This window comes from Artemia sp. Qi Xiang Cuo, chromosome 1 (assembly GCF_049724085.1).
Source record: "Artemia sp. Qi Xiang Cuo chromosome 1, ASM4972408v1, whole genome shotgun sequence".
NCBI lineage: Eukaryota > Metazoa > Arthropoda > Branchiopoda > Anostraca > Artemiidae > Artemia > Artemia sp. Qi Xiang Cuo.
The window spans coordinates 90,135,018-90,148,484 of NC_142794.1; the positions used below are offsets into that span (position 1 = coordinate 90,135,018).

The 13,467-nt window shown below is 33.1% G+C and overlaps 1 protein-coding gene across 1 annotated transcript in view; it reads right to left on the minus strand.

Annotated features, from left to right (window-relative positions):
- Window positions 1-2,017: 2,017 nt before the first annotated feature.
- Window positions 2,018-13,467, minus strand: part of LOC148956902 (uncharacterized) — a 173,458-nt gene continuing 162,008 nt past the window's right edge. Inside the window, exons 4-5 of the mRNA XM_089092619.1 lie at window positions 5,156-5,173; window positions 2,018-3,210 (exon numbers count right to left, since the gene is read on the minus strand). Of these exons, the coding sequence (XP_088948745.1) occupies window positions 2,018-3,210; window positions 5,156-5,173 (1,211 nt within the window). The remainder of the gene's footprint in view (window positions 3,211-5,155; window positions 5,174-13,467) is intronic.

Here is a 13,467-nt window from a genome sequence, read left to right on the forward strand (position 1 = left end):
GCCAATATATTTCCCTTGCTGTTCATGCTAAGGTACAGAAAGTTTCCTATGCAAGGGTTTCGGACAAGGTGGTTCTAATGGTTACTTTTTGTTTTACCTGACTCCTTTTTAGGAGTTAGGGGTTTTTATATTTCTTAACATTTGACATAATCGTCTCTTACTAGAATTTTGCTCTCTCAATTATTACTTCTCGATATGCCTGGTCGGTTGAATACCTTTGTTTTGCTCTCTCAATTATTACTTCTCGATACGCCTGGTCGGTTGAATACCTTTGTTTTGCTCTCTCAATTTTTACTTCTCGATGCGCCTGGTCGGTTGAATACCTTTGTTTTGCTCTCTCAATTATTACTTCTCGATACGCCTGGTCGGTTGAATACCTTTGTTTTGCTCTCTCAATTTTTACTTCTCGATGCGCCTGGTCGGTTGAAAACCTTTGCTTTTCTCTTTTCAAGATACTATCTCTGTTGTTTGTGTAGTACTGTTTTTTCAAATTGCGTATAGCTTGCTTCGATCTAACCATTATTCTAATCAAGAATGAGAGAATTTACATCTGTGTCGTTCTTAAGTAGTAATTTATATTTCTTAACATTGGACGTGATCGTCTCTTACCAGGTTGCTAGCTACCGCTGCAACCCGGATTATGACGTCACGGCGTAATGATTTTATTGACGTCAAGGCGCAATGATATTATTTCATGACGTCATCAGAAACAACAATATAATTTCGTGTTTTTCTATTCACGTCATAGCTCTAATATAAAGCTACGACATTCATTATTTATCTAGTAGGGTTTCAGACAAGGTAGTTCTAATGATGTACTTTTGTTTTGATCTTACTCTATTTTTAGGAGTTTTGTTATATTTCTTAGCATGGGACTGATCGTCTCTTACTAGGTTGCTAGCTACTGCTGCAACCCAAATTCACATATATATTTATTTATGAGAGGCAGCCTGGCCGAGTGGTCCAAGACACTGGTGTTAGCCACCAGTCTCTTCGGAGGAGTGGGTTCAAATCTTACCGCTGGTATACGATTATGTTTGAAAGACTGCAGTGTGAAAAGACATCAAAAATGCAGTTTTTGGTGGAAAAATTTATTCTCTTTTAGAAATAATTTATTTTAGTTACTATAGATTTTTAACCCAATTAATTTCCTTTAAAATGAGCTATTGAACAACCCTCTACGATGTTCCAGTGCCAAGCTATCTGTGGAAAAGAAAAAAAAAGAAAAGAGAAAAAAATATCCCGTTTGGGGAGAATAACGTGGTTAAAGTCAATTTACTTGATTTTCATGCCAATATATTTCCCTTGCTGTTCAAGCCAAGGGACAGAAAGTTTCTTATACAGGGGTTTCGGACAAGGCGGTTCTAATGGTGTACTTTTTGTTTTGATCTGACTCCTCTGTTAGGAACTATGGGTTTTTATATTTCTTAACATTGGACGTGATCGTCTCTTACTAGGTTGCTAGCTACCGCTGCAACCCGGAAATACCGCTGCAACCCGGATCATAGCTCTAATAAAACTATAACTTCATTCATTATTTATCTAGTAGGGTTTCAGACAAGGTGGTTCTAATGTTGTAGTTTTGTTTTGATCTGACTCTATTTTTAGGAGTTCCGGGTTTTATATTTCTTAGCATTGGACCCGCTTAGCAACCCGGATTAAGTGACCTGTAAAGTTTAGTATAGGCTACAGGTCGTTCTTTATTATAATGATCATCTCTTAATAGGCTGCTAGCTGCCACGGTAACCCTGATGCGCAGGTGGTTAAGGTAAATAGAGGTAAATTAAATATTGTTTTAAGGTCTCTGGTATGTTCATTCTTTTAACTTCGTCCACTGTATCAGAACAATATAAATGCTCCATGACTAAATACCGGCACATTGACTGAAGTGACCAGTCAGCGTCATTGAAGGCAAGTTTCCATAGTTTCCAAAACCATTTCTTCTTTGGTGGTAGTCCTGGAGTATTACTATTTCCTACTAAATGCTTGATTATTTTCTGGTATTCCTCTTTAACATCTATAGGCAACTTTGAATGATAAACTGTCTCATTTTCAAAAAACATTGGGCTATGGCAAAATATTCTTTGAATGAACGATTTTTTAACGCAATGATTAAGGCTGTTCTTCTTTTGAAAATTTTCTTTTGATTTTGTGTATATTCAATGTCACTTATTGCATTTAGGTCGGCTCCATTGTTCAGCAGCAGTTGGCAAATATCCAGATAACCTTTTTCAGCAGCAAAATGCAAAGCCGTTTTGTTGAACAAGGTGCTTTTCACATTTGGGTCAGCTCCTTTCCTCAAAAGCAGTTGACAAATGTTCTCTGCGCCTTCTTCAGCAGCAAAATGTAGAGATGTTTTGTTGTATGGGCCACATTTTGCATTTGGGTTGGCTCCATAGCTCAGAAGCAGTTTACAAATATCCAGTGCGCCTCTAAGAGTAGCATAATGCAAAGGGGTTCTGTTGAATAAGGAGGTTTTCACATTTGGGTTAGCTCCATTCTTCAAAAGCAGTTGAAAAATATCGACTGTACCTTCTTCAGCAGCAAAATGTAGAGCTGTTTTGTTGTACCTACCGCCTTTCACGTTTGGGTTGGCTCCATTGCTAAGCAGCAGTTGACAAATATCGAATTTGCCATTTACAATAGCATAAGCCAAAGGTGTTTTGTTGTACGGGCCACCTTTCACATTTGGTCTGGCTCCTTTAGTTAGCAGCAGTTGACAAATATCGAATTTACCATTTTCAATAGCATAAGCCAAAGGTGTTTCGTTGTACGGGCCACCTTTCACATTTGGTCTGGCTCCTTTAGTTAGCAGCAGTTTGCATATATTGAAATAACCATTTTCAACAGAAAAATGCAGAGGTGTTATTTCTCTGAAAGCCGACGCATTTGGGTCGGCTCCGTAGCTCAGCAGTAGTTGACAAATAGCCAGTGTGTCTTTTTCTGCAATGGAGATAAGTTCCGCCGGTTTGGACCAGAATTCACTTACTTTTTGTGCAGCACAATGTAAAGGTGTTTCTTGTAATTTACTCTTCAGATTTGGGTCGGCTCCATAGCTGAGCAGAAGTTGACAAATAGCCAGTTTTCCTTCTTTTGCAGAATAATGTAAAGGTGTTTTGAGGAGCCAATCTGTCACATTCGGGTCGGCTCCAAAGCTCAGCAGCAGTTGACAACTGAACAGTTTGCCTTTTCTTACAAGATAATGTAGCAGTTTTTTTCCATTCCAATAGTATTTCATAGTTGCATTTATGTCACCTCTTATATAATATCTTAAGACTCGTATCATGTACCAGAAACTTTACAAAAAATAAAACTAATTTTAAATTTTTCAGGTATTTTTTAGTTTGAGTTAAAAGATTAAAATCACTGCTCAGATATCATAAATATTTTTGCAGTTTACATAATAACTTTAGCAGTTCTAAACTGAAAAATAAAATGTACAAAAAAAATTATTTTTATGGTCTGGAAATACACATTAAGTACCACAAACCTAAGAAAAAATAAAACTAATTTTAGAATTCTTATGTATTTTTTTTAGTTTGAATTAAGAGATTACAATTATTGCTCAGATATCATAAATATTTTTGCAGTTTACATAATAACTTTAGCGATTCTAAACTGAAAAATAAAATATATAAGAAAATTGGATTTTTTTTTCTGGAAATACATATCAAATCCTACTTCGAGTAGTTAGAACCCAACCAAAAATAAAACTAATTTAAAAATTTTAAGGTATTTTTCTAACTTGAACTTAAAGATTCAAATTATTGCTCGGATACCATAGATATTTTTGCAGTTTACACAAGCTGCAAAGAACACATACGGAAAAAGTTAATAATTACATTCAAAAGTTCAAAAAGATGGCAACAATGCAGGCTGATCTTTGTAAATTGAGAAACATTTTACGAATTTTTACCGGGATTACGAAAAATGTTTAAAATTACAGATTAAAATAAGATTTGTATCCAGTACCAGTAACCAAACAAAATTTAAAACTAATTTTGAAATTTTCAGGTATTTTGTTAAATTGAATGAAAAGATTAAAATTATTGCTCAGATATCATAAATATATTTGCAGTTTACATAATAGCTTTAGTGATTCTAGACTGAAAAATAAAATATACAAAAAAAAATTAATTATTATTCCTAAAATAATTATTAAATCATAATTCCTAAAAAAAAGAGTCAGAACAAAAAGTACTCAATTAAAACTGCTTTGCCCGAAACCCCTATAGAGAAAACTTTCTTTCCCATGGCTTCAACAGTAAGGGAAATATATTGCCTTAAAAATCAAGAAAAATGGCAACTACTACAGCATTCTGCCTAAAAGGCATCTTTTTTGTTTTTTGTTTTTCTTTACCCTCAGCTAGCTAGGAGCTGGAAAATCATAGAGAGCTTTATAATGGCTCATTTTAAAGTAAATTGCTACATCCTGTAATTAATTTCCTTTAAGACAATTGCTACAATTGCCTTTTTTAATTAAAAATAAAAAATAGTTTTTAAAATAGAATCAATTTTGACAAAAAACTACATTTTCGTGTACAAGCTTGATGAATGACGTCATAATCGTATAGACTATAACCATATATGACGTAATAAGGGAATGCAATGTTTATACACAATTATCTGTTGACAAAATAATAATTATCCAATTAATTTAGATTAAATAATTTTATTTCATCTCAGTTCAAAGTTATGATTGTATCCTGAAACCAACCTTTTTTTGGCTTAACCCGTATAGTACGTATCTCTATATTGTTGTCCTACATTTCCAAAGAAAAATATTCAAATTTTATTTATTTTAGCTGTCATTATTATGTAAAGTCGTTAAATTTATTATGTAAACTTCAAAAATATCTATTTCAATTCAATAATACTAATATTTTAATTCAAACTAGAAAACACCTCAAAATTTTAATTTAGTTATGTTTTTTGTCTCCTGGAACCAAAGTTTTTGGCTTAACCCATGATGTACGTATGACCATCTATAGTGCTGTCTAAATATTTCCAAAGAAAGATATTCAATTTATTTATTTTAGATTTCAATTCAGAATCGCTAAAGTTATTATATAAAGTGAAAAAATATTTATGATGTCTATCCAATAACAGTATTTTTAAAAATTCAAACAGGAAAAATACCTGAAAATTTTAAAATTAGTTTTGTTTTTTGTCTCTCGGCACCGAAATTGTTTTGGCCTAACCCGTAAAGTACATATTACTATTACTATTACTATTACATATTACTAGTTTGTGGTAAACAACTGTATAGTAAGAGTGACTCGTATCAATAGTAACCGAAACTCTAAAAAACAGAATTTTGATACTAACATATACATCAAAAGAATTGAATTTTTATGCTAATTTAAAATATATAAGTTTTATCAAGTTTAACGTTACCCATCAAACGTTACGAGCGTGTGAAAATGTGCCTTAATTTCGAAAAAAGGGAGAAACAACCATGAAAAGTCACAGAATCTTAACGAAATACACACCATCAGATTCAACGTATCAGTAAACCATACTGTAGAGTTTTAAAGCTCCTATCTGAAAAATGTAGAATTTGGTATTTTTGCCAGAAGAAAGATCAGGGATGCATGTTTATTTGCTTGTTTGTTTGTTTCTTTTCCTCAGGGGTGAACAAAATTACCGGGGTGAACAGGGGTGAAAAAATAAATAAAAAAATAGAATCACTTTTTACACATATAACTTGGCACTGGAACATCATAGAGAGTTGTTCAATGGCTCATTTTAAAGAAAATCTCTGGATCTAGGGCCATCTGTAATTAATTTTTTTTAAACAGAATCTATTTTTTACAAAAAACTTCATTTTCTCATGCACAACATTGATCAATGCCGTCATAATCGTAAGTTGTAGTACATAAAGGCTCGATCATCGAATAAAGCTGAAACTAAGTAAAGGATGGTTATGCCTCCGTTTATTCACAGTGGTATCTAATATTTTCCATTACTACTGTAAACTGTTCCACAGTTGCCAGTCCATACCTTGGAAAATTTTCATTAAAAATACAATATTTCTTTTGGCTATTACTATGAACTTTTTCCAAAGCATTTCTAGTCGACTTTTGAACTACATCCGCTCTTTCAGAGAGAAATCTAATGTGTAATTTTGAATATTTTTCGTAATCCCGGTAAAACATATTTCTGTCTTCTTCTTGGATTTCTGAATATAATTTTTAACTTTGTCTTTATGCGTTCTTTGCAGCTTGTGTAAACTGTAAAAATATTTACGTAAAAAAAATCCGACCAATAGTTTGAATCTTTCAATTACAACAAGAAAAATACCTTAAAATTTAAAAATTAGTTTTATTTTTGGTTCGGTTCTAACTACCCGATTTGATGTGTATTTCCAGACCAAAAAATTAATTTTTTTTTGTATATTTTATTTTTCAGTCTAGAATCACTGAAGTTATTATGTAAACTGCAAACATATTTATGATATCTGAGCAGTAATTTTAATCTTTTCATTCTATTTAACAAAATACCTGAAAATTTCAAAATTAGTTTTAAATTTTGTTTGGTTACTGGTACTTGATACAAATCTTATTTTAATCTGTAATTTTAAACATTTTTCGTAATCCCGGTAAAAATTCGTAAAATGTTTCTCAATTTACAAAGATCAGCCTGTATTGTTGCCATCTTTTTGGACTTTTGAATGTAATTATTAACTTTTTCCGTATGTGTTCTTTGCAGCTTGTGTAAACTGCAAAAATATCTATGGTATCCGAGCAATAATTTGAATCTTTCAGTTCAAGTTAGAAAAATACCTTAAAATTTTTAAATTAGTTTTATTTTTGGTTGGGTTCTAACTACTCGAAGTAGGATTTGATATGAATTTCCAGAACAAAAAATTCATTTTCTTATATATTTTATTTTTCAGTTTAGAATCGCTAAAGTTATTATGTAAACTGCAAAAATATTTATGATATCTGAGCAATAATTGTAATCTCTTAATTCAAACTAAAAAAAATACATAAGAATTCTAAAATTAGTTTTATTTTTTCTTAGGTTTGTGGTACTTAATGTGTATTTCCAGACCATAAAAATAATTTTTTTTGTATATTTTATTTTTCAGTTTAGAATCGCTAAAGTTATTATATAAACTGCAGAAAATATTTATGATATCTGAGCAGTGATTTTAATCTTTTAACTCAAACTAAAAAATACCTGGAAAATTTAAAATTAGTTTTATTTTTTGTAAAGTTTCTGGTACATGATACGAGTCTTAAGATATTATATAAGAGGTGACATAAATGCAACTATGAAATACTATTGGAATGGAAAAAAACTGCTACATTATCTTGTAAGAAAAGGCAAACTGTCCAGTTGTCAACTGCTGCTGAGCTTTGGAGCCGACCCAAATGTGACAGATTGGCTTCACAAAACACCTTTACATTATTCTGCAAAAGAAGGAAAACTGGCTATTTATCAACTTCTGCTCAGCTATGGAGCCGACCCAAATCTGAAGAGTAAATTACAAGTAACACCTTTGCGTTGTGCTGCACAAAAAGTAAGTGAATTCTGGTCCAAACCGGCGGAACTTATCTCCATTGCAGAAAAAGACAAACTGGCTATTTGTCAACTACTGCTAAGCTACGGAGCCGACCAAAATGCGTTGGCTTTCAACAAAATAACACGTCTGCATTTTTCTGTTGAAAATGGTGATTTCAATATATGTAAACTGCTGCTAACCAAAGGAGCCTAGTTTCTTTTTGAATAATTTGTTCCTTTGGTTTGCAGGTTACTGCCATGTTACCAATCTGTTTCAGATCCAGCAAAGGGGTCAGACGAGCTGCATCATTTGTAAATACCTCAGCTTCTACGTTTCTATTGATGAATAGGTTAGATTTCTTTCTCAATTTCTTAAGAGTATTCATTCTCAAAAAATCGATGTGTTTTTTGGTTTCAAATTTTGGGGGTGGGGTATTTGTAAATACAAAGTCTGAGCTGGTGAGATTACTACAATGAACATTGGGACGGATATTTTATTACCATGGGTTGGTGCTGTTGAATCAGCACCAATTAGGCAAATTGATTGCCTAATCGAAGGGGAGAGGATTTCCAAGAAATTGATTGTGTAATCGAAGGGGAACTAAATTTCTGAGAAATTGATTTATATAATCGGTGGGGAGAATGTTTTGATCCGATAAAGGGAAACAGGATCACATGTCTCCTTCTAAGCCAATCAGGGAGCCGGAAATATTAGCGGGAGAGGATTGCAGAGAATATAATGAAAGGATTTTTGCTATAGTTTTTATTAGTGTTTGAAGAAAGTTCAAGGAGTGAGAACAGTTTGACTTTACTCATTAGGATATATTTGTGCTGATGATGAGTGGAATGTTTACACTATTAAAAGTTAATAGTGGAGTTGGTAGCAATGACACAAGAGCCCCAAACATTGCGGTGGAAATCACAAGAGGATCACGTCTTTGTATGGAATCTCCTGGTCTCGTGTATCCATCCTTTGGGTCCGTGGATTCTAAAACTTTTGTTTATGGATACGCCTTAAAGGCTTCGCTTCGCCGTTCTTGTTTTGTTTCGGCGCACTTCTTAATTGTTGGAGTAGTTATGGTTTGGTTCTCATAAACTGGTTCGAGATATTTTCTAACAGCCCACCAAATTGGTACTCCAATGGATGCGACTGCGGCACCAATGCCAATAACTTTTAGCCATTTCATTACGGAAACTTTTTTTCAACTAATTGATATTGCTTTTGGCAAGTTGTTTTATTTCTAAATTTTAGTTAGTATGGACTAAAATTCGTTTTTTACTATAACTTGTATTGAAATATTCAAACTATTGCTTTGGGCAAGCTCTTACTAGGATGCTAGCTACCGCTGCAACCCGGATTATGTAACTACACCTGGAACCACCTTATATCAGCTAGTATGGGATACTATTCTCCCCTTAAGAGCGTCAACAAGTTCTGTTCTAGGTCTCTTCAATGCAGTTACTTGCCCTAATCTGACGAGCGTAAGACAAGGCATTACAAATCGAATCACTGCCATTTCAAAATTATTTAAACACTTTATGCATTCCGGTGTACAGTCGATATGAAGGTTATTTAATACTGATCGGACATTCTCCTGACTTTTCAACATTTTCTCAGCACAGTAATCACAGACAGAGAATGAATCTATGACATCCTCTTTCCAACCTGTACATTGAATTAGTTGTTCTCTGTCATCTTTGGGTATGTCCTGTTGTAGGTGTTCTAAAATCGTGGCCATCATTACATCAAAACCTTTCTTATTTGAAAGGGATCTTAGACTCTTCAATTGGTATTTTGTCTTTATCTGCTCACAACTGTCACAATGCATTGTGGGGTATACATCCCTGATGTTACCTACCTTATCAAGGCTCTCACCAAATAATTTTATTATTGTATTTTCATCCACAGAAACTCTAATATTGCTATCACCGTAAATGAAGTCTTGACTATTATTAAGACAGAGTCTACTTGACACTTCTTCTATATAATGACTTAGTACCTTGTACGAGCCCTTGACTTTTAGTAGATTAATATGTTGTATAATCTTACATTTTGATACTACCTTATATAAGCTATTAATGAAACAGTTCAAGACAGGAAAATGTGGAGCTAGTGCCCTTAGAGAACGAAAATAGCTCTTACATCCCTCATTTGGGCTGCAGTATAACGAATGCCCATGCTTTCTTGTGTCCCTGTAATTGATTTCACAATAATCCAAGCCGCCAAGGTAGAAATTAACCACTTTGTCAGTTGAAAATTTTAATGCTATATTATTTTCAATGATATCAAAAAGAATTTGACATAATTCAATATCCGTCGGATAGAGCTTGCAGATATCAGGGTGACATTGCCAAGTAACCTGCTGCCCAATTTTTGGTTTTGAATGTTTACTCAGATTGTTATAGGTGACTTCAGCCATCATAATTTCCTTGTCAGAAATAGTTTTAGAGCATTGTTCAATAGTTGTCTCGTACTTTTAAGGACAGTTTGTTCTACTACACAGAGAATTTTTTGCCAAATATTCGGTAGAACTAAAAGAACTGTTTAAAACACAGTTAGAAATGCTTTTTTCTTGAGTCGGTGTTCCAGGAATTTGTTCTAAATCATTAGTCTTACAAACACATTTACTAATAACCCTAACAGGCTCGTTTTCGCCATAAATGAAAAACATTGCTTTTCCTTCGCTATTGATAGGTATGCTTGTATATATATTTTTATTGCTGCTACATAAACTGCAATTGCTCCTTCCAAAATTAATATACGAATTTTCTAAGAAGTACGCCTCCGTATATTCACTGTGTTGCCGAACATTTTCCATTGCATCTATAAACTGTTCCGCAGTTGCCAATCCATACCTTGGAAGCTTTTCGTTAAACTGACAACATTTCTTTTGGATATTGCTATGAAGCTTTGCCAAAGCATTTCTAGCCGACTTTTCAACAGCATCCGCTCTTTCAAAGAGAATTTTAATCTGTAATTTTGAATACTTTTTGTGATCCCGATAAAACATGCGTAAAATATTTCTCAATTTACAAAGATCAGCCTGCATTTTTGCCATCTTCTTGTATTTCTGAATGTAATTTTTCCCTTTGTCCTTATGCGTTCTTCGGTACAACCTCGCAGAGAATTTAATTTTTTCATTATAGCTTTTGTCACCCCAGTATCTACCCATTATTCTGGTAGCAAATTTTTTCTCATGTTTGTTTCGGTAATCTATATCGTTATCATACCGTTCCTTGCTCTTTTGTTTGGCTGTCTCAATTTTCCCTTCTCGATACCCCTGATCCGTAACATACCTCTGTTTTCCTCTGTCATATTTCATTTTCTTAAATTCTGGATCACAAGACATTTTAGTAGCAATCCTTACGCGTTCCCGAGCTTTATTGCGTTCGGTGGCATTTTTATCTCTTTTAAATAAACTTTTCTTATATTTCAGGATGTTAGCTTTATTTTTTGTGTAGTAAAGTTTTTTATTAATAGAAATTTGGATTAATCTATTTTGATATTTTTTTTGGTTATTCTTTCTTCTTTTACTTTCAAGTGAGACCATATTTTTTCAAGGTTTAAAATTATTAAGTACACAATACCCCGTGTCGAGTATCTAAAACCTAGCATAAAAAAAACTAATTTTTAAATTTTAAGGTATTTATCTTGTTTGAATTACAAAACTAGTATTATTGGTTAGACACCATAAATATTTTTGCAGTTTACATAATAAGTTTAGCGATTCTGGACTGAAAACTAAAATAATTACAATTATAAGACAATAATATGGAGATACGTACTTTACGGGTTACAAACCAAAAAAAGTTTGGTTCCAGGATACAATAATAACTTTGAACTGAGATGAAAAAAAATTTTCTTCCAGGAGACAAACAGAAAAACTAATTATAAAATTTTCATGTATTTTTGTTCTTTAAATTAAGAACTTACTATTACTGATTAGGCATCATAAATATTTTTGCAGTTTACATAATAATTTTAGCGATTAAGCCAAAAAAGAAAATTTTGGTTCCAGGAGTTTCGGTTACTATTGAGACAAGTAGCTATTATTACTATAGAGTTCATTACCATGAACTGTTTGATTGCTTCAAAATTCAAATATCTTTGAAAAGACTGCAGTATGAAAATACATCAAAAATGCAATTTTTTTGACAAAATTGATTCTACTTTAAAGAGTATTATATTTTTAATTACAAAAGGCATTAGATGTTGCAATTTCCTTTAAAATGAGCTATTATACAGCTCTCTTTGATTTTCCAGTGCCCAGCTAGCTGAGGAGGAAAATCAAGCGGAAAGAAAAAAATATCCCGTTTGTGGAGAATAACGTGGTAAAAGTCTATTTTCTTGATTTTCAAGCCAATATATTTTCTTTATTATTCAAGCCAATATATTTTCTTTATTATTCAAGCCAAAGGGCGGTAAGTTTCCTTTATAGAGGATTCGGACAAGGCGGTTCTAATGATGTACTTTTTGTTTTGATCTGATTCTTTTTTTAGGAGTTAGGGGTTTTATATTTCTTAACATTGGAGGTGATCGTCTCTTACTAGGTTGCTAGCTACCGCTGCAACCCGGATATTTGAAAGGGATCTTAGACTCTTCAATTGGTATTTTGTCTTTATCTGCTCACAACTGTCACAGTGCATTGTGGGGTATACATCCCTGATGTTAGCTACCTTATCAAGGCTCTTACCAAATAATTTTATTATTGTATTTCCATCCACAGAAACTCTAATATTGCTATCACCGTAAATAAAGTCTTGACTATTATTACGACGGAGTCTACTTGACACTTCTTCTATGTAATGACTTAGTTCCTTGTACGAGCCCTCGACTTTTAGTAGATTAATATGTTGTATAATCTTACATTTTGATACTGCCTTATATACGCTATTAATGAAACAGTTCAAGACAGGAAAATGTGGAGCTAGTGCCCTTAGAGAACACAAATAGCTCTGACATCCCTCATTTGGGCTACAGTATAACGAATGCCCATGCGTTCTTGTGTCCCTGTAATTGATTTCACAATAATCCAAGCCGCCAAGGTAGAAATTAACCAATTTGTCAGTTGAAAATTATAATGCTATATTATTTTCAAGGATATCAAAAAGAATTTGACATAATTCAATATCCGTCGGATAGAGCTTGCAGATATCAGGCCGACATTGCCAAGTAACCTGCTGCCCAATTTTTGGTTTTGAATATTTACTCAGATTGTTATAGGTGACTTCAGCCATCATAATTTCCTTGTCAGATCTAGTTTCAGAGCATTTTTTAATAGTTGTCTCGCACTTTTCAGGACAGTTTGTTCTACTACACAGAGAATTTTTTGCCAAATATTCAGTAGAACTAAAAGAACTGTTTAAAACACAGTTAGAAATGCTTTTTTCTTGAGTCGGTGTTCCAGGAATTTGTTCTAAATCATTAGTCTTACAAACACATTTACTAATAACCCTAACAGGCTCGTTTTCGCCATAATTGAAAAACATTGCTTTTCCTTCGCTGTTTATAGGTATGCTTGTATATATATTTTTATTGCTGCTACATAAACTGCAATTACTCCTTCCAAAATTAATATACGAATTTTCTAAGAAGTACGCCTCCGTATATTCACTGTGTTGTCGAACATTTTCCATTGCATCTATAAACAGTTCCGCAGTTGCCAATCCATACCTTGGAAGCTTTTCGTTAAACTGACAACATTTCTTTTGGATATTACTATGAAGCTTTGCCAAAGAATTTCTAGCCGACTTTTCAACAGCATCCGCTCTTTCAAAGAGAATTTTAATCTGTAATTTTGAATACTTTTCGTGATCCCGATAAAACATGCTTAAAATGTTTCTCAATTTAAAAAGATCAGCCTGCATTTTTGCCATCTTCTTGTATTTCTGAATGTAATTTTTCCCTTTGTTCTTACGCGTTCTTCAGTACAACCTCGCAGAGAATTTAATTTTTTC